We start from the raw sequence: 27,133 nt of genomic DNA, 5'->3' as shown, positions 1-27,133 counted from the left end.
AGTCTCCTAAAGTACTGGGATTACAGGTGTGAGCCCCTGTGCCTGGTCATTATTTTCATTTTATATCTTGATGGAAAATAACGAGAGTAATTTGATTAAGGTAACAACATAGTTATAAACAGGAAATGGTCTATTTAACATGATTCTTGCTATTATTCCAAAATGTATATTATAAAAAACTTTACAATTTCTTAAATCCTTAATAAAAATATTTACCTTTTCTTATCTGATGTTATTTTTCATCTTGGTATTAAATATATTTTTCATCTTGGTATTAAATATTTTTCATCTTGGTATTACATATATTTTTCATCTTGGTATTAAATAACCAAATGTGTATTATAAAAAACTTTACAATTTCTTAAACCCTTAATAAAAATATTTACCTTTTCTTCTCTGATGTTATTTTTCATTCTTGGGTATTAAATAACCCATACTTTGATTTATATTTAAGACAGTTGGGAATTACTTCAATTATTTTATTTCTCAAAATGTTGAAATATGTTTTAGGATCTTCATTTTCTAAAGTATATTCAGAGATTTGGGGAGTATGGAAGAGGGAAGCTTTCAAATTATTGACAAAATCATCTGCTAATTAAAGATTGTGTATTTAACAGCATTTTCCTTATCTGGAGATCCTCTGTCAGTCAAATTCCACTATTATGAATACAGCAAAACAATCCAGAAGAAATGAGACCATTATGTAACAGAAACAGATGTCACAGAGATCACACAATAAAGCTCACGCAATTTACTCCAAGACAATTTTTACTGAGTGCCTTCTTTCATTTCACATATAATTATAGCTTCTTTGATCTGTTTCCAGGAATATAGAAACCAGAAGCCACAATTAAGAGAGTTAATGGAAAATGCCAAAATGATAGCATTAGGTGGGTGGGGCAGGGCAGGAAGTAGGAAAGGCTGTTAGACACCGAGAGAAGTAAAACCTAATTTTCAAAAATGGTCAATAAACTACAGAAAGAAACATGAATTTTAAAAGCACAGCAGCATAAGTCAGTTTAGGTGAGGGACTCTATACATCTTTTTTTTTTTTTTTTTTTTTTTTTGAGACGGAGTCTCGTTCTGTCACCCAGGCTGGAGTACAGTAGCGCAATCTCGGCTCACTGCAACCTCCACCTTCCGGGTTCAAGTGATTCTCCTGCCTCAGCCTCCCAAGTAGCTGGGACTACAGGCGCATGCCACCACGCCCAGCTACTTTTTTGTATTTTTAGTAGAGACAAGGTTTGACCGTGTTAGCCAGGATGGTCTCCATCTCCTGACCTCATGATCCACCTGCCTCGGCCTCCCAAAGTGCTGGGATTACAGGCATGAGCCACCACACACAGCCTTTATACACCTTAATAACCACTGAGACCATCAGTAGAATAACTAATATAGGTAGTGATTACACTGAATCATTAAAAATGCTTCAATTATGCTTAGTATAATGTAGAATGATTTCCTGAAAATGGTTAAAGCCTTCACCCTTTACAAAGTTATGTGGAAAGTCACTATTTTCCAACAATTTATTAGAGATGGAAAACTAAAGTAGATACAGGTTTATCTTATCTGCCTATACAAACACTAAGACTTGTTTATAATTTAAAAGAATTGTTTCGTGTGGACTCTAATTCTTTCACACGGTCTGATTTATAATCCTGCCGTAAGGCTTCTCTGTGAGTATATGGGTGTTTATAGATAGAAACTCTAATTCATGCTGTATCTCTACATATTTCATAACTACTTATGGCTAAAAAAACAAATCCCTTTGCAAATGGAAGAAGCAAAAGATTCTATTTGATTATAATTTTAAGGCAGTATTTTTTTAATCTTTTAGGCAACAAAACTTGACAGGTTTTTTTAAATCTACTTCTGTACTTACCCAGGTAAGTTAATTTCACTTCTTTTTTGACCATGGCGATCAAAGATTTTCACAATATAATCAGCTCTGAAAGCAATCAGAACATAAAGATATGATTTACTTTTTTTTTTTTTTTTGAGACAGAGTCTCCCTCTGTTGCCCAGGCTGGAGTGCAGTGGTGTGATCTTGGCTCACTGCAACTTCCACCTCCCAGGTTCAAGCGATTCCCCTGCCTCAGCCTCCTAAGTAGCTGGGATTACAGATGCCTGCCACCACACCTGGCTAATTTTTGTATTTTTGTAGAGATGGCGTTTCACCATGTTGGCCAGGCTGGTCTCAAACTCCTGGCCTCAAGTGATCTGCCTGCCTTGGCCTCCCAAAGTGTTGGGATTATTGGCATGAGCCACTGCACCTGGCCTAAATGTTTCTTTCATTTATCTATGTATATAAAGCTGCCATCCAAATGATTTCAGTGTTTTCTCCTGATAGTTTCATAATTTGCATTAAAAGTTATTACCAGGGAAAAGGTTCTATGAACTTTCATGTTAATGGAGATGAATATATTCCTTTTCCTATCATATAACTGTTAGACAAAAACTTTTACTGAGGCCAGGTTCACTTGAACCTGGGAGGCGGAGGTTGCAGCAAGCTGAGATCGTGCCACTGCACTCCATCCTGGGCAACAAAGCTAGACTCCATTTAAAAAAACAACAACAACAACAAAAAAAACTTCTACTGAGTAGATGGTGTGATTACATGGGCATACAACCACTGCTTAAAACATTCATTGGTTTCTTACCCTGTTACTGCAAGGTAGTTTCCTGATGTTTTTTGCCAGGCAAACTGTATTGGTGCGCCAAGCCAAGTCTTTTCTAGCAGTGAGAAAATACGCTAAAAAATAAACACGATTTTTAATATTTTCAAAACATACAATCAAGTGTTGATCAGAAAAGGTATCAAAACATGGTCATGAAAACCATGTTTTCATAGGATTCAGGATAGTGAGGATTATGTTAGAGCTTATCTAGAAGTTAACAACAAAAGAAATAAAACAAAATCAACCAACCAACTAAACATACACAACTACTTGGTAAATTACAGATCTCAAGATATAGGAGGGCTTTTATTTTAAATTTTTTTTGGCTTTTTAATGTTTCTGAATGTTAATTTTACAAAAATATGTAATTTTAGTGTTTTGTAGATGTTAAAGACTAAAATAATTGAAGCCTGAATTCAGTTAATTATCTGTGGCACGGATTCCTGGTGATTAAACTGAACAAAAATTGCTATCTTAAACATGATAAAAACACAAAATGTCTTTACTCCTTTCAACATTATTTTCTTCTATTAGTTCCATAGTTATATTTACATCATCATTAAGTGTTTAACTTGGCTACTGGGTGAATAATGTTATCAACTGAAAACTCTTTCTTTTCCTTGAAACAATCAAGAAACGTGATGTCCAATATGGAGGCTACAAACCACATGTAGCTATTGAGGACTTGGAATATAAGTAATCCCAACCTAGCTGTGCTGTAAATATAAAATGTATATCAGATTTCAACAACTGGAAAAAGAATGTAAACTATCTCATTGTTAATTTTTATATTGATTACATGTTGAAATAACATTTTTGATATACTGGGTAAGATAAAATATATTATTAAAATAAATTTTACCTGTTTTCTTAAAAAATTTTAATGGTCAATAAAAATATGAAATTACATTAGCTCACAGTACATTTATATCAGACAGTGTTGATCTAGAACATTTAGGAATATGAGTTTCGGTGAAAAAATTTAGATTTCAATATTAGGTTAAATTATAGATTAAACAATGATGCCCGTTTCTAGGCATATGAAATTTGGATACTATTACACGGGACTTAGTCTGTGTGGCAACACAAAACTCTTACAATGCTCAAAATTAAACACCGCCTGGCCAACATGGCGAAACGTCGTCTCTACTAAAAATACCAAAAAATGAGCTGGGCATGGTGGCGCGCGCCTGTAATCCCATCTACTTGGGAGGCTGAGACACGAGAATCCCTTGAACCTGGGAGGTGGAGGTTGCAGTGAGCCGAGATGGTGCCACTGCACTCCAGCCTGGGTGACAGAGCAAGACTTCGTCTCAAAATAAATAAATTACCAATCAACCAAACAAACACAAAGCAATGAGGTTGTTTACTTTTATTTTTATTTTTTTTTAGACAGCGTCTTGCTCTGTCGCCCAGGCTCTGGAGTGCAGTGGGGCGATCTTGGCTCACTGCAACCTCCGCCTCCTGGGTTCAAGCGATTCTCCTGCCTCAGCCTCCGGAATAGCTGCGATTACAGGCACACGCTACCACGCCCGGCTAATTTTAAAAATATTTTTGGTAGAGACAGGGTTTCACCATGTTGGCCAGGCTGGTGTCGAACTCCTGACCTCAAGTGATCCACCTGCCTCGGCGTCCCAAAGTGCTGGGATTACAGGCGTGAGCCACCGCACCCTGTCCCAATAAGCATTTTACATGCTAAAGAAGAAATTCCCCTCTATTGAAAGTAGAGGTGGGCTATGATCATGGGACATAAAAGTTTTATAGAGCATAAAGAAACTCATGAAGAAAGAATATTTAAAAGCATCTTACTTTTGCAATTTTGTGACCATTTCACCCTGGAACTCCTTCATGCAAGTGAGAAGTCCTTAAACTTGAATTTCATTACCTTCAATGGCTGACTTGCCTCTAGCTGTCATCTCATATTATTTTTCTTCAGTGGAGCTCTATAGATGCTCCACATACCGTGCAGAGGAAAAACTGCTAGCTTCACAACCAAAAAACCAAGACTTAAATTTTGTTTGTCGCTTATTAGCTGTAGGGCTTTAAGTAAGTCGTTTAAATTGCCTCCAGCAAAAAATTCTCAACTGTAAATCATGAATAATAACTCTTCACTTCTAATATTTCATAAATTGTAAAGAGCTTTAGAAATAAAAATAGGAGTTATGATTACTGGTCCGTCAATTCCAATTTCCACACTAATAGCCACGAAGAAGCATGAGGACATCTAAAATAATTTTAAAATTGAGCCTTCCAGCCGGGCGCGGTGGCTCACGCCTGTAATCGCAGCACTTTGGGAGCCCGAGGTCGGGGGATCACGAGGTCAGGAGAGTGACAGCATCCTGGCTAACACGGTGAAACCCCATCTCTACTAAAAATACAAAAAATTAGCTGGGTGTGGTGGCACGTGCCTGTAGTCCCAGCTACTCGGGGGGCTGAGGCAGGAGAATCGCTTGAACCCAGGAGGTGGAGGTTGCAGGGAGCAGAGATTGCGCCACTGCACTCCAGCCTGGGTAACAGAGCGAGACTCTGTAAAAAAAAAAAAAAAAAAAAAAAAAAGCCTTCCATTTCTTTGCCAGAGCAGAGCAAGGGGGGACTGCTCTGATAAATCAGAAAGTGGGGTGAACAAGAAGCCCAAGCCTAGAAACCGTGCGTGCAGTGGATGAGGCACATGAGCGTGAGACCTGAGTGTTCGGGTGCAGATTTCCCGTCAATAATGTACACTCGCTAGCAGGTGATTGGACTGGTCACAGGTAATACATTTTGAGGTTATTCTTTAGGAGGCTTTTCATTCTTTTTAAGGCGCTGGGCAGCTGCGCGGCTTGCCAGAGGCTTAGCCCCAAGAAATGAGGTAGCTCGTGACACCGGACCCAGTCAACTTCACAGCGACCCTCCAAACGCGTTAACTCGACCAGTTCTTTCCGCGTGCGAAGCTGGGGTATCTTTAGATCCAGTCCGCTCATTTCGGCCAGGGAGGGGTTCCCACTTTCTGCACCGCTTCTACGGCGTCTGCAGTCCCCAAAACGAGAGGCCTCTCTCTCCGCCCTCTCCTCTCCTCCTATTTTCTTTCCTTTCTCTCGTCCCTTCAGCTTCGCCCCCGCTCTCTCTGGCCACCTCTCTCTCTTCCTCATTTCCAACGAACTCAGAAGGGAGAGGGACAGATATCCTCTTTTAAAAGCGACCAAGGGCCAGTAGTCGCGTTTTCCCGCCCCACCCCGGGGATTTGTAAGTTATTTACCTTCATCTCCACGCTCGAGCCGCTACGCGAACTACGAAGTACGCAGGCGCACCCGGTCTCCACCAAGCAGGCTACCGCGTTCCCGTCACCCAGGAGACCGCGCGAGCAGCGACCAATCAGCGAGTGCTAATTGAAAGGCGGTGCCTCGCGGGGCCGGGCCAAGCGCACCGCCCTCTGCAAGGGTGGGTGAGAGGCGGAGGGTGGAATCACATGACATCAGAGACGCTCTCCCTGGGAAGTTGGGAGTGCAAGGCCTTGCTGAGCCTTGGCTTCCTGGCTGGCTCTGATTGGTTGAGATTCGTCCGGGAGAGACGGGCTCTGTGAGCCCTCAAAGGCGCATGCGTAAATTTTGGACTGCGATGACTAAGATGTCAGTGCTGGCCGAAGGGGGCGCCGAGAAGCTGAAGGAAAAAAGACGCAGAATGTTGGATTAAAGGAGGCAGGATGGGCCAAATACTCCTATACAGTCCACGCAAAGAGGGGTTGGACGAGCTCGGGTATACCTTTTTTTCTTCCAGGTTTCTGGGGTAGAAGGGAGGAGGCATAAGAGGTACAATAGTTTATTTCAAGGTAGGGTTGTTGGTGCTTTTTTTTTATTTCAGTTTCACCAAAATGTGCTAGCTAACGTGGGCAGGAAAAATGAGCTCTAATAGTTTTCCTTTAGAGTTTGGATCTGGCAGCTTTTCCCCAAGTATAAAGCCCTGTTGTATAGTGTTTGTGCTGCATTATTTATAGCATGAAAGTGCATCTTTTACCCAAGCGTCTGAAAGTGTTGAAACAGTCTACCTTTTGCTTTTCTTTTCGACATCAGGTAGGAATCTGATTGGCTTAGAGAAAGTTAATCAATGATTTGAAATAACTAATGATGGATGTTTGCAAATTCTTAAGTAGGGTGCTATGCCTTTGCACTGGGGTTTTCAGTTATGTTGCGACAGAGGTCCGGATCCAGACCCCAAGAGAGGGTTCTTGGATCGCGCGCAAGAAAGAATTCAGGGCGAGTTCTCAGTGCTGAGTAAAAGCAAGTTTATGAAAACACGTAAAGTGGTGAAAGGACAGCTACTCCATAGACAGAGTAGGACATTCCTGAAAGTAAGAGAAGGGACGCATCCACCCTAGGTACAATGCTTGTATATATGGGGAGATGTGCTCTGCTACAAGGGTTTGTGATCAAAGATTAATTTTCTTAATTATTTTGCAAGAATTGATATTATTATCTTTAAAGCAAAATTAGGAATGCCTTTGTTCTCCAGATATCGGGATATCTGGACACTCCGAAGTCTGGGTCTGTTTTAGTAAACATTATTAATTTGTTCCCTTAATCGTAAACATCTAGAGGCGAGGAATGCCTAAATTCTGAGAATTCAGCCCAGCAAGTCTCAGCCTCATTTTCCTAGCCCTCACTCAAAATGGAATCGCTCTGGTTCAAACGCCTCTGACAGTTAGGTTAATTACTTAAATTTTTACTGAAAGATTCCTCTGCTGAAAGGGTAACCATTTAAAAATAGCCAGAGCAATCAGTTCTTAACAAGACCTGCCCTCAGGAGAAAGTATTTTTACCAAAGCCTAGTCTGCTGGGGTTTTATCAGACCCTAAACTACCTAGGAGAAGGGAAATACTCAACTTCAGCCTCCATAAACCATCCTGTTCCACTTAAGTGTGGGAGATTAAGAAGTATTGGCGGGCGCCTGTAGTCCCAGCTACTCGGGAGGCTGAGGCAGGAGAACGGCGTGAATCCGGGAGGCGGAGCTTGCAGTGAGCGGAGATGGCGCCACTGCACTCCATCCTGGGCGATAGAGCGAGACTCCGTCAAAAAAACAACAAAAAGAAGTATTGGTGGCCAGGCTCAGGGGCTCACACCTGTAATCTCAGCACTTGGGAAGTTCGAGGTGGGGGGCTCACTTGAGGTCAGGAGTTCAGGACCAGCCTGGCCAACATGGTGAAACCCCGTCTCTACTAAAATACAAAAAATTAGCTGTGCATGGTGGTGCGCACCTGTAGTCCCAGCTGCTCGGGAGGCTGAGGCAGGGGAATCGCTTGAACCCGGGAGGGGGAGGTTGCAGTGAGCCTAGATCGCGCCACTGCACTCCAGCCTGGCGACAGAGCAAGGCAAGACTCCGCTCAAAAAAAAAAAAAAAAAAAAAAAAATTAGCCTGGCGTGGCGGCACATGCCTGTAATCCCAGCTACTCGGGAGGCCGAGGCATGAGAATCGCTTGAACCTGGGAGGCAGAGGTTGCAATGAGCTGAGATTGTGCCACTGCACTCCAGCCTGGTGACGGAGCTAGACTCCGTCTCAAAAAAGAAGGAAGTACTGGTGACTTTTACCATCCACACAGGCTCACTAAAGGCTGAGGCCTAATCACAGGACTATAGAACACTTGCCCTATCCTGTACCTTACCACATACCACTAAAAGCCTACTTACAAGTATTCCTTCTATCCAGTATATCCTGTTTGGTGTCTTAGTTGTTTTCTATTGTTTATGACAGAATACATAAAACCGGGTAATTTATAAAGAAAAGGAACTCATTTGTTATAGTTACGGAGACTGAGAAGTCCAAGGTCAAGGGAGTGCATCTGGTGAGATCCTTCTTGCTGGTGCGGACTCTCTGAAGAGTCCTGAGGCAGCACAGGATATCACATGGCAAGGAGGCTGAGTGTGCTAACGTTCTAGCTAAGGTCTCCTTATAAAGCCACCAATTTCACTCCCATGATAACCCACTAATTCATTAACCCATTAATCCATGAATCTGTGAATGAATTAATCCATTCATGAAAGCAGGGCACACAGGAACCACTTGCCTCTTAAAGGCCCCACCTTTCAATATTGCCACATTGGTGATTAAGTTTCAACATGAGCTTTGGAGGGGACATTCAAACCATAGCATCCAGATTTCAACAAAAAATTACAAGGCACACTAAAAGGCAAAAAACACTGCTTGAAGAGACTGAACAAGCAGGAGAACTAGAGTCATATCTAGCAGGAGTGTTGAAATTATTAGACCAGGACTTTAAAAAAAAAAAAACTAAGATGCATGTGCTACTGGAGGTAATGGAAAAAGTAGACAACATGCAAGAGCAGATGGAAAATACAAGCAGAGAGATAGAAATTCTAATAAAGACTCAAAAAGAAATGCTAGAGATCAAAAACACGAACAGAAATGAAGAATGCTCATGATTAATTTCCCCCAAGTTCATGTCTGACAACAAATCACACATCCTGGAAGCTCAGAGAACTCCAAACGGATAAGTGCTCAATAAACCACACCTGGGCATATCATATTTAAACTTTGAAAAATAAAATATTTTTCAAAAATCGTGAAAGAAGCTGAGGGGAGGGGGGCATTACGTATAGAGGAGCTAAGATAAGAATTACATTGAATTCTCAGAAACCATGAAAGGAAGAAGAGAGCGGAATAAAATATTTAAAGTATTGAGAATTTTTTTTAAACCCACAAATCTAGAATTCTGTATCCTGTAAAATTATCCTTCACAAGTGAAGGAGTCCACTCCTCATTGATTAGATGCCAAACTCAAAATGGCTAACTTTGGTGAAAGGATCTTGACCTGTCTTTTTTCAAACTGGAACTGCTTCTTGCCATGCATTTTCCTCCTGACTCAACAGTAAAGCTACTTTAGTTCTAAGTGTTTTGATACTACAAGGATGTAGTGGTCAGTAATCAGATCAAGACTTGAAAAAAAAGAGTATTTCATGTAAACATTATTTGGGGGTTAAACAATACTACTGATTATGATTTAATGTAAAACACACACACACATTTTTACAGGAACACTATATGAGGATTCAAATCCCTGAATATCAGTAAATGGAACTGAGAAATATTTTTGTGTAAGGATGAGGAAGTTGATCCTGTACTATGAAGGAGGTACAGTTGTTTCATGTAGACTTAAAAATGTTTTAATGTGTTTCATGGCCAGGAGTAGCAGCTCAAGCCCGTAATCCCAGCACTTTGGGAGGCCAGAGGTGGGAGGTTCACTTGGGCCCAGGAATTTGAGAATGGCCTGGGCAACAAAGCAAGACCCCTTTGCTACAGAAAAAAAAAAAAAAAAATTAGCCAGGCATGGTGGCATGTGCCTACAGTGCCAGCTACTTGGGAGGCTAAGCCAGGAGAATCCTTTGAGGGTATCACATGGCATTCAAGGCTGCATTGAGTTATGATCACGCCACTGCGCTCCAGCCTGGGTGACAGAGTGAAACCCTGTCTCAAAAAAAAAAAAGTGTTTTATGTTTTTTATACTGTTTTTAACTAAAGTTATAAAAATGTTTCCAACAAGTTATCTCTCCTTATGTTTTAAGAATCTAAATTATCTCAATGAGTTGAAATAAGGGTGTTAGCAGCTTTCTAATTAGTATATAAATCTGTCCAAACAAGAGGACATCCTAGTACACAAAATAATGTCACTGTTTCAAACCAGTCTAGACCAAAAAAAATTAAAATTTTCAGAGTCAAAAATGAACATCTGAAGAGAAACTAATTCCTCCTTAAAAATAAAAGTATCTTCAAAATAGAAAAAAAAATTCAGAATCGTTTCATAGTTTAATTGCAATATGTCACTAACAGATGGTGATTCTTCTCTTGGTAAAGATTTAAGTAAAAACTTTGATATAAAACCAAGGTAAAACATACAGTGTTCATGTAGATGTACACATGGTATTACATATAGACATTAAATTATACTTATCATTAAGCTAATTTTTAAATTAAAATCAAAGATTTTAAAAAGTGAAGAAGTAAAGACTTTCTTAGACAAAAAAAAAAAAAAATTTGAGGGAATTTGTTGCCAGTAGACCTGCCTTGAACAAGAAATATTAAAAGAAGTTTTTTTTTTTTAGAGAGAAAGAAAATGATATATGTCAGAAACTCAGATATCCGTAAAGAAAGAAAGCATTGGGAAAAGAATAAATGAAGGTATAATTAACTATTTTTTCTAATATTTAATTGATTTAACAGGTAACAGTTCTGAATAAGAATAGCAATATATTCAATGACATGCTTATATATAAATATATGCTTATATGTAAGGGAAATTAATGATAACAATGATTTAAGGAATGGGAGGGAAGAAATAGAAATATTTTATTATATTATATAGGGTACTTACATTACCTGTGAAGTGGTAAAGTGTTATTTGACAGTGGACTTGGTAAATGTATATTGCTAAATATAGGGCAACTACTAAAAAAAGATTTTAGGAAAGTATAATTGATATGCTAAGAAAGGAGAGAAAATGGAATAATATAAAATGCTCAGTTAAAACCACAAAAGGCAGGTTAAAAAAGTGTAGAAGACAAAAATAAGAACGAAGAGCAAATAGAAATGAAACCATACAATGTCTGATCTCAATCCTTATGTATTTAAACTAGAAATCAATAACAGAAAAGTTGCTGGAAAATCCCCAAATACTTGGAGATTAAACAATACACTTCTAGATAACACATGGATCAAAGAAGAAATCTCAAGGGAAATTTAAAATATTTTGAACTAAATAAAGTGAAAATACACTTGTTAAAATTTGTGGGATGTGGTGAAAGCAGTGCTTAGAGGGGATTTTTTTGTTTGTTTGTTTTTGTTTTGTTTTGTTTTGTTTTGTTTTTTTGCATTGTGGTCTTGCTCTGAAGCCCAGGCTGGAGTGGGAATGCAGCAGCATAATTATACCTCACTGCAGCCTCAAACTGCTGGCTTCATGCTATACTACCACCTTGGTCTCCCAACATGCTGGGATTACAGGCATAAGCTACCATGCCTGGGGAAGATAGAAATTTATAGCATCAAATGCATATTTTAGAAAAGAAGAAAGCTCTAAAAATCAATAATCTAAGTTTCCACTTTAGGAAACTAGAAAAAGAAAATTTAAATTTAAAGTAAGAAAAATAAAAGATATAATAAGAATTAGAGCAGAAATCAATAAAATTGAAAATAGGAAATCAATAGAGAAAGGAGACCAAAAGTTGGTTATTTGAAAAGAGCAAAACTGACTAGCCTCTAGCTAGGCTAAGAAGAAAAGAGAGAAGCTCAAAAATTACTAATGTCAGCTGTACTAATGAATTACTAATGAATAGCCTGTATCTATTTAAAAAATCAGATCAATAATTAATAATTTTCTAGGCTGGGTGCAGTAGCTCATGCTTGTAATCCCAGGACTTTGGGAGGCTGAGGCGGGCGGGTCACCTGAGGTCAGGAGTTAGAGACCAGCCTGGCCAACATGGTGAAACCCCACCTCTACTAAAAATACAAAAATTAGCTGTGCGTGGTGGTAGGCGCCTGTAATCGCAGCTACTCGGGAGGCTGAGGCAGGAGAATCGCTTGAACCTCGGAGGTGGAGGTTGCAGTGAGCCAAGATTGCACCACTGCACTCCAGCCTGGGTGACAAGAGCAAGATTTGGTCTCAAAATAAATAAATAAATAAATAATAATAATAATAATAATTTTCTGAAAGAGAAAGCACCAGATTCTGACAGGTTCACTCGTGAATTCTACCAAACATTTAAGGAAGAAATTATACCAATTCTCTATAGTCTCTTTCAGAAAATAGAACCTGAGTGAATACTTCATCACTCATTCTATAAGGCCAGCATTACACTAATGCCAAACCAAGACAAAGACATTACAAGAAAAGAAAACTATAGACCAATATCTCTCATGACCATAGATGCAAAAATTCTCAACAAAATGTAAGCAAATCAAATCCAGCAACATATAGAAAGAATTATACACCATAACCAAGTGGGATTTATTCTAGGCATACAAGGCTGGTTCCACATTGGAAAAACAATGAATATAATTCATCACATCAACAGGCTAAAGAAGAAAAGCTATGTTTGTAGACCAATAGATGCAGAAAAAAGCATTTGACAAAATCTAACATTAATTCATGATAAAACTCTCAACAAACTAGGAATAGAGGAAAACTTCCCAACTTGATAAAGACTGACTACAAAAAAACCTATAGCTAACATCATACTTGCTGGTGAGAAACTTGAGGATTTTCCCACTAAGATCAAGAACAAGGCAAGGATGTCCCCTTCTTACCACTCCTTTTGAGCATCATACTGAGAGTTGTAGCTAATGCAATTAGACCAGAAAGAAAATGAAGGGTATACTAATTGGGAAGGGAGGGGGAAAAAACTGTCTTTGTTTGCACATGATGTGATTGTCTATGTAGAAAATCTGAAGGAATGGACAAAAAAGCCCTCCTGGAACTAATAAGTGATTATAGTAAGTTTGCAAGATACAGTGTTAATGCACAAAAGTCAATCACTTTCCCCTATACCAGCAACAAACAAGTAGAACTTGAATTTAAAAACCAATATCATTTACACCAGCATCACCAAAATGAAATACATAGCTATAAATCTAACAAAATATGTACAAGATCTATATGAAGAAAACTATAAAACTTTGTTGGAGAAATAGTCCAGGTTCATGGATGGGAAAACTCAGAATCGTTAAGATGTCAGTTTTTCCCAACTTAATCTACAGATTGAATGCAATCAAAATCCCAGCAAATTATTTTGTGGCTATTGACAAACTGATTCTAAAGTTTATGCGGAGAGGCAAAAGACCCAACTCAGTTTTGAAGGAGACGAACAAAATTGGAAGACTGACACTACCTGACTTTAAGACTTATGCCACAGTAATCAGAGAACATGATACTGATGAAAGAATTGATGAATAGATCAATAAAACAGAATAGAAAGCATAGAAAAGACCCACATAAATTTAGTCAGCTGATTTTTTTTGTTTTTTTTGAGATGGAGTCTCACTCTGTCACCCAGGCTGGAGTACAGTGGCACAATCTCGGCTCACTGCAACCTCCACCTCCTGGCTTCAAGTGATTCTCCTGTCTCAGTCTCCCGAGTAGCTGGGACTACAGTTGCACACCACCACGGCCAGCCAATTTTTGTATTTTTAGTAGACATGGGGTTTCACAATGTTGGTCAGCCTGGTCTCAAACTCCTGACCTCAGGTGATCCACCCATCTCAGCCTCCCAAAGTGCTGGGATTACAGGCGTGAGCCACGGTGCCCTGCCTAATCTTTGACAAATGAGTAAAGGCAATACAGTGGAGCAAAAGTAGTCTTTTCAACAAGTTGTGGTGGAACAACTGGACATCCACATGCAAGAAATGAATCTAGACACAGAGCCTTTACAAAAATTAACTCAAAGTGGATCATAAACCTAAATGTAAAATGTGGAACTATAAAGCTTCTAGAATATAGGAGAAAATCTAAGATGAACTTGGGTATGGTGATGACTTTTTAGATATCACACTAAGAGCATGGTCCCTGAAAGAAATAATTGATAAACCTGCATGTTGTGCACATGTACCCTAAAACTTAAAGAATAATAATAATAAAATTTTTTAAAAAAGAAATAATTGATAAGCTGGACTTCATTAAAATTTAAAATTTCTGCCTTGCAAAAGACAACTGTGAAGAGAATAAGACAAGCCACAAACTGGGAGAAAATATTTGCAAAAAACACATTTGATAAAGGATTGTTACCCAAAATATACAAAGAATTCTTAAAACCCAGCAATAGAAAACAAAAAAACCTGATTTTAAAATGTGTAAAAGACCCGAACAGACACCTCACCAAAGAAGGTATACAGATGGCAAGATAAAGAAATGTTCAAAATCATATATCATTAGGGAATTGTAAATTAAAACAACGACTATTACACACCCATTAGAATGACCAAAATCCGGAACACTGACAACACCAAATGCAAGTGAGGATGTGGCACAACAGGAACTCTCATTCATTGCTGGTGAGAATCCAAAATGGCACGGCTTCTTTGGAAGATTGTTTGGCAGTTTCTTACAACACTAAACATACTGCAAACATACAGTCCAGCAGTCATATTCCTTGGTATTTATTTAAATGAATTGAAAACTATGTCCACACAAAAATCTGTACAAAGATGTTTATAGCAGCTTTATTCATAATTGCTAAAACTTAGAGGCAATCAAGATTATCAAGATGTTTGTTAGTAAGTGAATGGATAAATAAGCCATGGTATATCCAGACTATGGAATATTACTCAGCACTAAAAGGAAGTGAACTATCAAGCCATGAAAATATATGTAGGAACCTTAGCAGCAAATTGCTGAGTGAAAGAAGCCATTCAGAAAAGGCCACATACTGTATGATTCTAACTACATGACATTTTGGAAAAGGGAAAACTATGGATATAACTATAACAAAACTATGGATATAGCAGGAGAAATAGGCAGAGCACAGAGGATTTTTAGGGCAGTGTCACTATTCTATACAATACTGTATTACTATGGTGAATACATATCATTATACATTTGTGAAAACCCATAGACTGCACAACACCAAAAGTGAACCCCAATGTAAACTGTGGACTTTGGTTGACAAAAATATATCAGCCTTAGTTCATCAACTGTACTTAGTTCAACCAATGTGCCACTATGGTTAAACTGGAATTTTAAGGGACCAGAATACCCAAAACAAAAGAATAAAGTTGGAGAACTCACATTTTCAAAACTTACTACAAAGCTGCAGCAACTAAAATAGTGTGGTATTGGCATAGGATACTATATATAGATCAACAGAACAGAACTGAGAGTCCAGAAATAAAACCATACATCTGAGGCCAACTGATTTTCAATGGTTGTCAAGACAATTCAATGGGTGAAAGAATAGATTTTTTCAACAATTGGTGTTGGGACATGCAAAAAATGAAATTGCACCCCTACCTCACAGAATATACAAAAATTAACTCAAATGGATCAAAGTCCTAAATGTGAGTTAAACTATAAAATTTTTAGAAAAAGCCTAAGAATTCCTGACCTTGGTTTAGACAATTATTTATTGGACCTGACAACAAAATCGCAAGTGACAAAAGAAAAAAATAGACAGCTTGTACTTCATCAAAATTAAAAAGTTTTATGCTTCTAAAAACATCATGAAAGTAAAAAGATAACCCATAGATTGAAAGAAAATAATTGCAAATCATATATCTGATAAAATATTTATATCCAAAATAGATAAAGAAATCTTACAACCCTAAAACAAGACAAATAACCCATTGAAAATGGGAAAATGATTTGAATAGACATTTCTCCAAGGAAGGTATAAATGGCTGATAAGCTTATACAAAGTTATTCAACATTATTAGTCATTAGGGAAATGCAAATCAAAACCACAGATGCACTTCATGCCCACTAAGATGATTAAAATAAAAAAGACAATAACAATTGTTGGTGAGTATGTTGAGCTATTGAAACCTTCATACATTGCTGGCAGAAATTTGAAATGGTGTGACCATTTTGGAAAACGGTCTGGTAGTTCCTTAAAATGTTAAACATAGAATGAACATTTAACTTAGCAGTTTCACTTCTAAGTATCTACCCAACAGAAATGAAAGCATATGGCCAAAAATGAAGGATATGGCAGCATTCATAATAGCATTATTCATAATAGCCCCAAAGTGAGAACAACACAAATGTGCATCAACTGATGAATAGATAAACAAAATGTGGCAAATCCATATAACAAAGTATTATTAATCAATAAAAAGGAATTAAGTACATGCTACAACATGTACTATGAGATGAGCTTTGAAAGGATTATGCTAAGTGAAAGAAGCCAGTCACAAGAGGCCACATATTGTATGATTCCATTTATACTGTATATCCCAAATATGTAAATCTGTAGAGACAGAAAGTAGTTTAGTGGTGTGTGGATGTTTTTATTCTGGGGAGTGATGAAAATTTTTCTAAAATTACATGGTGGTGATAATTGTATAATTCTGTGAATATATTGAAGCCATTGAATTGCACACTTTTAAATGGTGGATTTTGTGGCTTATAAATTACATATCAAGCTGTAAAAAACTGGCAGATACACTTCATAAAACATAGGTGTTATGATCAATAAGGGAAATAGTATTTTCTAAAATCTGAGAAGCAAACTTTGGTTTTTATATGCAAAAATAAACTGGTTAAATTTTATAGCACTTCTGTGTAGCAAGATCATCATTATTATAGATACGATATTGTGATAGATACAGTTCCTGACTCATGTGAATTTAAAAAAGATTCATGACAAGCAGTTTCAAAGTGTCAAATTTTGGCGGGGCGCCGGTGGCTCATGCCTGTAATCCCAGCACTTTGGGAGGCCGAGGCCGGCGGATCACGAGGTCAGGAGATCGAGACCATCCTGGCCAACATTGTGAAACCCCGTCTCTACTAAAAATACAAAAATTAGTTGGCCCTGGTGGTGCGTGCCTGTAGTCCCAGCTACTCGGGAGGCTGAGGCAGGAGAATTGCTTGAACCCGGGAGGTGGAGGTTGCAGTGAGCTGAGATCGCGCCACTGCACTCCAGTCTGGGCGACAGTGTGAGACTCCGTCTCGAAAAAAAAAGAAAAACAAACAAACAAAAAAACAAAAAAAAAAACCAAGTGTCAAATATTTTTGACAAATTTATCCCTACCAAGTGTCAAATGTTACTAATTTGCTAGTAAGTATGCCAGCAATGTGGCACGAAAAGGTGCATGTGATCAGAGGGTATGAAAAGTGTATGATCAGAGAGGGTATGAGAAACGCATATGATCAGAGAGGGTATGAGAAGCACCTGTGATCAGAGAGGGTGTGAGAAGCACCTGTGATCAGAGAGGGTGTGAGAAGCACCTATGATCAGAGAGGGTATGAGAAGCGTGTACGATCAAAGAGGGTGTGAGAAGCGCATACGATCAGAGAGGGTGTGTGAAGCGGGTACGATCAGAGAGGGTATGAGAAGTACGTACAATCAGAGAGGGTATGAGAAGTACGTACAATCAGAGAGGTTCTAGAGTGGGGAAACTGAGTGCTTACGTAACAAGAAAGTGTTTTTTTAAGTATGAAAGAATGTGGTTTCATTTCACAAGGTCATGCAAATATCATATCCACATCAGTTATTATGAAAGAATTCGGTAGCAGTACAGTCTGAGATGGTGTGTGTACTATCAGAAGAATTAAAATAGCACATTTAAGAAGCAAGTTTTAAGCCTTTATTTGTGGACCATACGAACAATAAACTTTCATCCCCCAATGGTAGTGTTCAATAGGGCCAACTGATATGAAAGCATGCAATAGCATTTTAAAAAAATCTGACCGGGTGTGGTGGCTCACACCTGTAATCCCAGCACTTGGGAGGCTGAGGTGGGCAGATCACGAGGTCAGGAGCTTGAGACCAGCCTGGCCAAGGCAGTGAAACCCCGTCTTTACTAAAAATACAAAAAATTAGCTGGGCATGGTGGTGGGCACCTGTAATCCTCGCTACTTGGGAGGCTGAGGCAGGAGAATCACTTGAACCCGGGAGGCAGAGGTTGCAGTGAGCTGAGATTGCACATTGCACTGCTGAGATTGCACTGCTCTCTAGCCCGGGTGACAGTGTGAGTCTCTGTCTCTAAATAAATAAATAAATAAATAAATCTGTTGTTGCACAACAGCAAAATGTAATGGTCTAAAGTAATAACCACTTTATTATTTCACAATTCTATGGTTGACTGGGCTCTCCACAATGGTTTTTCTCCTCTATGTGATGTTGGCATAGGCTCCTGTCATTTGTGGGCTTGATTAGTTTGGAATGTCCAAGATGGCTCACTCAGATGGCTGACATTTGATGTTTGCTACTGGCTGCTGGCTATTGGCTGGGAGCCCACCTGGAGCTATTAGCCAAAGCTTACTTACATGTGGCTACTTAATATGTGGCCTCTCCACGTGGCTTGGGCTTCTCAGAACATGGTAGCTGGATTCTGAGAGAGAGCATCCCAAGAGTAAGCTCAAAGAGGTAAAATTGGAAGCTGTCAACTGTCATGATGCCCACTTCTGCCACATTCTTTTGGTTAACCGATTCACAGATTCAACCCAGAGATAAGAGGAGGGGAAAAATATTCCACTGCTCAATGCAAATAATCACAAAGAATTTATGGTCATTTAAAAGCTATCACAAGTGCCAACAGAAATCAGAAGCAAAGCACAATGCAACCAGTTCTAATTTTAAACATAATTACCAGTAATTTTTCTCAAGCTGCGAAGATTCAAAACTATGCAATTCACCCATTTTAAAGTTTGAGACCAAAGTTTTTCTTTGAAAGCTTCATTAAAAACAAATCATAAAATTACTATGTAGAAAGACCTGAGAAGTATTATATTTAAACATAAACAGTATAAAATATTGGTTTTCTTTCAACAAAGAATTTTTAAAAATCAATGACATTATTGTGCATAGTACATTTGTTTTCTTTTAACATGTAAAAACAGACTCCACTGACAATTACAGATCTAGCATTTGCAGTTTCAGCTGCTTGCAAATGGCTCTGAAAGTCATGGAGTATTTGAATTACAAGCTTTGAGGCTGATGTGTAGTGCCATCAGATCACTTATCTTGTGAGTGAGCTTAGTTTTCTATCTGGCATTTGCAACTTTTTGGAATTTGTTTTATTCTACATGTTATCATTTGTATTAATAAGTGATTAAATTTGTTTCTTTGTGGTAAATAATTCTCAAGAGGAAAAAAATATGTTACAGAGCCAAACTGACAGTAGAAAGCCAGAAGCCTGTACAAATGTTGACATACTCATGAATATGACTGGTTCAACATGGTGAAACCCTGTCTCTACTAAAAATACAAAAATTAGTTGGGCGTGGTGGCATGCACCTGTAATCCCAGCTACTTGGGAGGCTGAGGCAGGAGAATCGCTTGAATCTGGGAGGTGGAGGATGCAGTGAGGTGAGATCACGCCACTGCACTCCAGCCTGGGTGACAGAGCAAGACTCTGTCTCAGAAAAAAAAAAAAGTCTCTGAGGTCACTAATGTCAAGAATCCAGTGTACTATACAAGAGGACTTCAAAAAGTTTTTGAAAGATGAAATTAAAAGATAAAAATTAAAAATGTAAACATATTTCTCAAAATAACTCCATCATGCTCAAGACAGTTTTGTAAGCAATGATAGCCACTTAGTCCACCCCTAAAGAACTGAGAATCCTGGAAATTTAACCAAGTCAATGCAGTCTTTTTTACATAATCAACTGAAGAAAAATAGGTGCCTTTTCAAGATTTTTTAGGATTTGAAAACAAAAGGAAGTCAGAAGGGGCAAAATCAGGACTGTAAGGCAAAAACCTAGTGATTTCCCATTGAAACTTTTGCAAAATTGCCCCTGTTTGATGAGAGGAATGAGCATGAACATTGTCATGGTAGAGGACTCTGCTGAAGCTTTTCCAGGCATTTTTTTTTTAAACTAAAGCCTTGGCTAACTTTCTTAAAACACTTATAATAAGCAGATCTAATTGTTCTTTGGCCCTTCAGACAGTCAACAAGTAAAATGCCTTGCGCATCCCTGAAAATTTTTGCCATGACCTTTGCGCTTGACTGGTCTGCTTTTGCTTTGACTGGACTACTTCCATCTCTTAGTAGCCATTGCTTTGATTGTGCTTTGCCTTTTGGATTGTACTGGTAAAGCTGTATTTCATTTCCCATTACAATTCTTCAAAGCAATACTTCAGGATCTTGAGCCACATCCTTTTTTTTTTTTTTTTTTTTTTTTTTTGAGACAGAGTCTCACTCTGTTGCCCAAACTGAAGTGCAGCAGCAGCAGCACAATCTTGGCTCACTGCAAGCTCTGCTTCCTGGGTTCAGGCAATTCTCATGCCTCAGCCTCCTGAGTAGCTGGAACTATAAGCATACGCCACCATGCCTGGCTAATTTTTGTATTTTTAGTAGAGAGGGGGTTTCACCATGTTGTCCATGCTGATCTCGATCTCCTGACCTTGTGATCTACCCGCTTTGGACTCCCAAAATGCTGGGATTATAGGTGTGAACCACTGCAAACATTTTTATCATTTTTTTCTAAAAAATTGATGTGGGTGGTCTGCCGCCGTGAGTTTCATCTTCAGCTTGTCTTGTTCCTTCCTAAAAGGACTGATCCATTTGTAAACTGCTGATTTCCTTGGGGCATTGTCCCCATAAACTTCCCGTAAAGCATCAGTGATTTCACCATTCTCCCACCCATGCCCCACCATAAAGTCGATGTTTGTTTCGTTTCAATTTCAGTAGCATGTTGCTCTGATAGGGATCTTTTTAAAACTGATGTCTTATTCTTTTTACTACCTCAAACTAGATCTTGTTCAGACATGTTGTAACAAGCTGGTACAAGTTTATTTTGGTGCAAAATAATCTTAAAATCCATATACACATTTTTCATAGTGCACTTTTTTTTGTTTTTGAGACAGGGCCTCTGCTCTGTTGCCCAGGCTGGCGTGCACTGGTACAATCATAGCTCCCTGCAGCCCTGATCTCCTGGGCTCGAACAGTCCTCCAGCTTCAGCCTCCTGAGTAGCTGGGACAACAAGTATGCACCACCATGCCCGGCTAATTTATTTGATTTTTAGCAGAGACAAGGCCTCGCTATGTTGTCCAGGCTGCTCTCAAACTCCTGGGTTCAAGCAATCCTCCTGCCTTCGCCTCCTGAGTAACTAGGAATACAGGCACATGCCACTGCATCTGGCTGACTTATGTATTTATTTATGGAAGTGGAGTTCTCGCTTTGTTGCCCTTGTGCTGAGATTGCAGGTGTGAGCCACCATGCCTGACCTGTTCAACTTTTATATGCCAGATACTGCATCATGCCAGTTACAGAGATCAAAGACTCAATCAGTCTTCGAGAAGCTACATAGTTGTACAGATAATAAGCAATAAAACAAAACAAAATTATAAATCAAGCAGGACTCAGGGTTCTGGCTTCTGCAGCCGAATAAGTAGCTAAGATATACAGATAGATGAGATTTGGGGAGTATCAGTTTGGTTTGGAGTATATTAAATCATGAGGGACTCATGGGATATCAAGTTGGAGATGTCTAATGTCTAACTTGGAAGTGGGCCTTACGAGGGGTCACAGCTAGACATGTTGTCATTGGCATATAGTCATTGGCAGTTAAAGCCACGAGGGTGAATAATGTTTTTCCCCAGAGGGAAATAAAAAGAAGTAAAATGTGTTTCACTTGGTTTGATTTGGGGGTTAGGGGGTTGGTTTTTGTCTTTATTTTTTCCTCTTCTTAAATGTTTGATGGAAGGCTTGTAATAGAACTGAATAGCATGAGGAAGTGAGACTGAATTCACTGAAGCTCGGATAGAGTATAGGAGATTTTTGAATGAGAAAAGACCCTTAGCCAGTGGAAGCTGGGTGGTTAAGTTTCATGGGGTAGCTTCCTTCAAGGAGCACACAGGAAAATCTTTTCACGGAGAGACACCGAAGGAGCTGAGGACAGTTTAGCTTGACTGGAAGAATACAGGCAGTGCTACAATATGAAAAATGCTGAATACTTTTAGAACTAGTCGTAACTAATGGGAGCTCTACACTGAATGACATTTCCCATTCTTGTGAAGAAGAGGATGCTACTTTTTGCATTTAGGATTTTCTACAGTGCTTTGAGCAGACTAGAAGATGTGAGGATGGAAGTCTTCCAGTCTTCCACATGTTAAAACAGAAAGGAAAGTGGGGGACCTTGATTGTTTTGTGTTTTCTACAGTGCCTTGAGTAGTGCCTTGCACAGAATAAACACTCAGTTTATATTTTAATATGAATTGATGGCATTTATTAGCTAGGAATTGGCCATCAAGATACTTATTGTTAAAAGAAACTCCTTGTATTAGCTAGCTAAAAAATGAAAGAATGGATATAATTTTGCTCTTTTCATATAAGAATTACCTATTCTTTAACCTGTATAATTTTTTCCAGTTGCTTAGTGCTTTTGCAGCACTCATTTTTAGTGTAATGTGTTTCGTGTTTCTTAGGAATGTGGTGGACCACCTTGGTCAGCAGAAGGGAAAATAGGGGTAGCAGTAAGATCTACTAAAAAGAGTGTAATAATTTTTAGTGTAGCTTTTTTCCTTCCTTTTTTTCCACCATTTCTTCCCTTCCCTTCTTCCTCCTCATAAACCCTTTCCCCCTCCCCACAAGAAGACAATACATGTTAGCAACTTAATATGAATTCTGCCATACTTTTCCTCTATGGTCATAAATCATAAATGTGGCACACACATGTATATGTGTTTGTGTGTGTGTATCCATATATGTAATGGTGTTTTTGTGGCACTGTTGAACAAATGGTAATGTATACACATTTTTTTTTCTGTATCTTACCTTTCTCATTCAATAATATCTTCTGGATATTCCTCCAAATCCCATTTCATCTTTCCCCTGTGGCATCCACTTTATGCTCAGGGTTTTGCTACTAGAACATTGAGGTCCTTATAGATATTTTTAACATAATCATACTTTTATTTCTTTGGAATAAATTCCCATGAGTAGAATTGTTGGGCTGAGGAGTATATGTATTTTTAATTTTAATAGATTTATCAGAGTGATTTTCAAAAAGATTATAATGCTTAATGCTCCCACTAGCAACTTATGAAAGTACTTTTCCTTCACTTTCTCACCAGAAACGATCAACAATTTTCATAGGTTCTCCTAATTTTTGCTAGTCTGATAGGAATAAAGTTTCATTCTTACTTTAACTTGCATTTCCCTGAGAGCTAATGAATTTGAACACTTTTCATGTTTGTTGGCTATTTCAATTTGTTCTTCTGCTATCTAACTTTATGGAGTTGTTTTTCTTTTTTTATTGTCAATTTGTAAGAGCTCTTTTTCATATTCTCGTGTAGTTAAACATGTCTATTTTAAAAATAGCTACTTGGTTTCTAGTCTTGGCTTTGAAGTTTTTATCTGTTTATAGGTGACTTTATTGAATGATTTCAATTTTTTTACACTTAAGTCTTTAATATAGAATTAGTTTTTACATATGGTATAAGATGCAGATCTTCTTTTATACTAAACTCAGCCCAAACTCCTCTCCAGACCTTCACCCGGGGTAGAGAGCTTGCTACCTCCTAATTGTGTTAAAATACCACATATATTTTTATTATACTCAGGAGGGGATCCTATGGCCAGGACACCTTATATTTATTTAGTGTATCAATCCGTTTTCATGCTGCTGATTTAGACATACCCGAGACTGGGAAGAAGAAGAGGTTTAATGGATTTACAGTCCCACAGGGCTGGGGAGGCCCCACAATCATGGCAGAAGGCAAGGAGGAGCAAGTCGCATCTTCAGTGGATGGCGGCAGGCAGAGAGAGAGCTTGTGCAGGGGAACCCCTCTTTATAAAACCATCAGATCACGTGAGACTTATTCACTATCACGAAAACAGCACGAGAAAGACCCGCCCCCATGATTCAATTCCCTTCCACTGGGTCCCTCCCACGACACGTAGGAATTGTGGGAGTAACAATTCAAGATGAGATTTGGGTGAGGACACAGCCAAACCATATCAATTAATTCAGTCTCAGAAGAAATCTTTCCAGAAAGTCAAACTGATGCTCTACTTTTGGCCTAGAATTCTGGTAGAGGCAAGAATGTAAACATTCCACATTAGTCTCCTCTTTATTCTGTCTTTTTTTTTTTTTTTTGGTTAGATTTTGTTTTTTTGTTTTCTATAAGGTCTTAGTAACTTACATAATTCCCCTACTTTCACTGACTTTATTCTATTTTTATTAACTAACCTTACATTTCTCCCTCTTCTTAATCATTTTCCTTATGATTAATATTGCCCACTCAACAATCCTTAGTCCTACCAAAGGACTTTTTTTGGAAGTCTTTTAGGAATGCTAGAACTTACTGATGTACTATACCCATTGTTATCTTTTTTATTATATTATAAAATTCTACTATCTTAGTTTTTCATTTTTACTATTCACTTTTACCTCAAGTTTGATAAAAATTACATAATAAATAAAAATTACATAATAATAAATTGACCATAATAATATGGTCAATTTAACATATTTTCAAGAAATTGGCTGAGACATTTTTCAAGCTTGTGAACATAATTTTTTCAACATTGCAAAAACCTAGTAACTAAACGAAGCTGGTAGATAATGACCATTGCGCATTTGATCTTTAAACATGATATTAAACATCACATTTGGGTTCTTAAAAAATTTATTTTTGTGCATTGCCTTACAATACATATTTATATTTTAAGTGTTTCTATTGTAAAATGATAAGACTTGCTTAAGGACCACATGGTGTAATAGCAAATTGAACTTGGTCATGAACCTCTACTTTAAACCCAGTTCATGGAACTTACCGATTCTTTGACCTTGGGAAAATTATCTCCTCTGAACCTGTGCTCCCATGTATAAAATAGGAATAAAAATGTTTATGGAATTTAGTTTTAGAGACAATTTAATTAGTTAAAAAGAAAGAGAAAAGAAAACAAAATCCAATTATCAATGTATTGATTACTTTTTTTGCATATTTCCTTCTGGTTTTTGCCCCTATGTATATCTATTTTACTATGTATTTATGAATATGGTATATGTGTATATTTAACACATTTATTTAGGTCAAATAAAAAATTTAACACATTTATTATGCTGTTCAGTATCGAGCAATAAAAAAGCATATAATCTTAAATAGATTTTTAGTTTTCTCATAACAAATAAGTCAACTTATTTGCATTTCAACTTGCAGTTCCTGGCTGATGCTGATTTTGCTGGTCCAGGGAGCACACTTTGAGGTCACTGATCCCTAGATAATTGTTTCCAAAATCCCATTCACTTTTTGTCATATGAGTTATATGAAAAACAGCATGTATTTTTTAATATTGATTGTTTATGAAGCAACAAATCTTTTCCTATTATATGCCTTCTGAAAGTCACTTTTCAGCTTATTATTTTTAAGCTGCAAGATGCATTTGATATTTTATATAATTTTATTATCTTATATCATTTTATAATTTTAAAATTAGGAACCCTGATTAATGCCTCATTTTCTGATTTTTATTATGTATTCTGTTTTTTCTCGTTAGGCTGACAGAATAGATAAGAAGATTTCAGTAGGTAGATATGAGGGAAGGGATATTTAGAGGTAATGAGGTAGAGTGGAAAACACAGACAAGCTGATTTGAACTCAGTAATAATCCTTTAATAACTTGGAAATATACTTAACTTTCTCAGCTTCACTTTTCTTGTCTATAATACAGCTAATAATATCCACTTTAGAGGGTTGTTAAAAAGATGAGATAACATATATGATGGTTGCTAGCCATGTGTGGTCTATAGTAGGCACTCAATAAGTAATAGGTGAGGTAATGTTGTTACTGTTATTAAGCAACGAGAAGTTCAAGGTTGAAATTGTTTTTTATTTCAACATTATAATTCATGTATATCACAATAAATCTTGATAAAAATAAAGGTATAATACCCATCAAACTAATAAAAAACATTTTCTAGGTTGAAAAATGACAGATGCAATTTGTTCAAAAAAGAAAATGTATGGAGGAGAATATCCAGACAGTGATGACAGGAAGCAATAGAGATTACACAAGATCGGAGTAAAATGTTCATAATTGTTAAAGCTGGGGGATAATCACATGGGAATTTATTATACTATTGTGTCTATTCTTATGTATGCCTGAACGTTTTCATAATAAAAAGTTTCAGGCTGGGCACAGTGGCTCACACCTGTAATTCCAGCCCTTTGAGAGTCCAAGGCAGGAGGATTGCTTGAGCCCAGGAATTTAAAACCAGCCTGGGCAGCATAGTGAGACCCTGCCTCTACAAAAAAATTTAAAAATTAGCTGGGTGGGCTGGGTGTGGCGGCTCATGCCTGTAGTCCCAGCACATTGGAAGACCAAAGCTGGTGGATCACTTGAGCTCACAAGTTCGAGACCAGCCTAGGCAACATGACGAAACCCCATTTTTACAAAAAATACCAAAAAAAAAAAAAAAGAAGAAAGAAGAAAGAAAGAAGGAAGGAAGGAAGGAAAAGAAAAAATTAACTGGATGTGGTGGGTCACGCCTGTAGTCCCAACTACTTGGGAGGCTGAGGTGGGAGAATCGCTTGAACCCAGGAGGTGGAGGTTGCAGTGAGCCAAGATCATGCCACTGCACTCCAGCCTGGGTGACTGCAGTGAGACCTTGTCTCATAAAAACAAAAAAACCCCACAAAATTATTTTAAAATCAATGCTCTCATTTAACAAACATTTTTTGAGCATTTATCAAGTGCCTTGCTCTACATCGAACCGTACTTCAATCCTATTGCTGTTACTGAGGTGTGAAGGAAGTGTGGAGCATAGGAGGACGGGTTTCATATCAGTGGATTGAGGGTATGTGGAAAGAATCAGGAA

The 27,133-nt window shown here is 38.0% G+C and overlaps 1 protein-coding gene and 1 long non-coding RNA gene across 11 annotated transcripts in view; one reads left to right on the top strand and one right to left on the bottom strand.

The window, feature by feature from the left end:
• Positions 1-6,198, bottom strand: part of WDR19 (WD repeat domain 19) — a 106,046-nt gene extending 99,848 nt beyond the window's left edge. For 4 of the 5 annotated variants that reach the window (XR_004671025.3, XM_034958443.3, XM_063603513.1 and 1 more), the window contains exons 1-3: positions 5,914-6,066; positions 2,661-2,752; positions 1,883-1,948 (exon numbers count right to left, since the gene is read on the bottom strand). Coding sequence is in view for 4 of the 5 variants with exons in the window: in XM_034958443.3 (XP_034814334.3) it covers positions 1,883-1,948; positions 2,661-2,752; positions 5,914-5,919 (164 nt within the window). In the remaining variant the exon portion in view is untranslated. Of the gene's footprint in view, positions 1-1,882; positions 1,949-2,660; positions 2,753-5,913 lie in introns of all 5 variants that reach the window. The other variant, XM_003832181.6, reaches the window with a different exon arrangement.
• Positions 6,199-6,272: 74 nt separating this feature from the next.
• Positions 6,273-27,133, top strand: part of LOC129397581 (uncharacterized) — a 119,903-nt gene continuing 99,042 nt past the window's right edge. For all 6 annotated transcript variants that reach the window (XR_008625124.2, XR_008625121.2, XR_008625127.2 and 3 more), the window contains exon 1: positions 6,273-6,410. This is a non-coding gene — a long non-coding RNA (uncharacterized LOC129397581). The remainder of the gene's footprint in view (positions 6,411-27,133) is intronic.

The sequence above is a fragment of the Pan paniscus genome, chromosome 3 (assembly GCF_029289425.2).
Source record: "Pan paniscus chromosome 3, NHGRI_mPanPan1-v2.0_pri, whole genome shotgun sequence".
Lineage (NCBI taxonomy): Eukaryota > Metazoa > Chordata > Mammalia > Primates > Hominidae > Pan > Pan paniscus.
The sequence above is the reverse complement of the archived record's forward strand: the minus strand, read 5'-3'. Positions and strand labels throughout refer to the sequence as shown.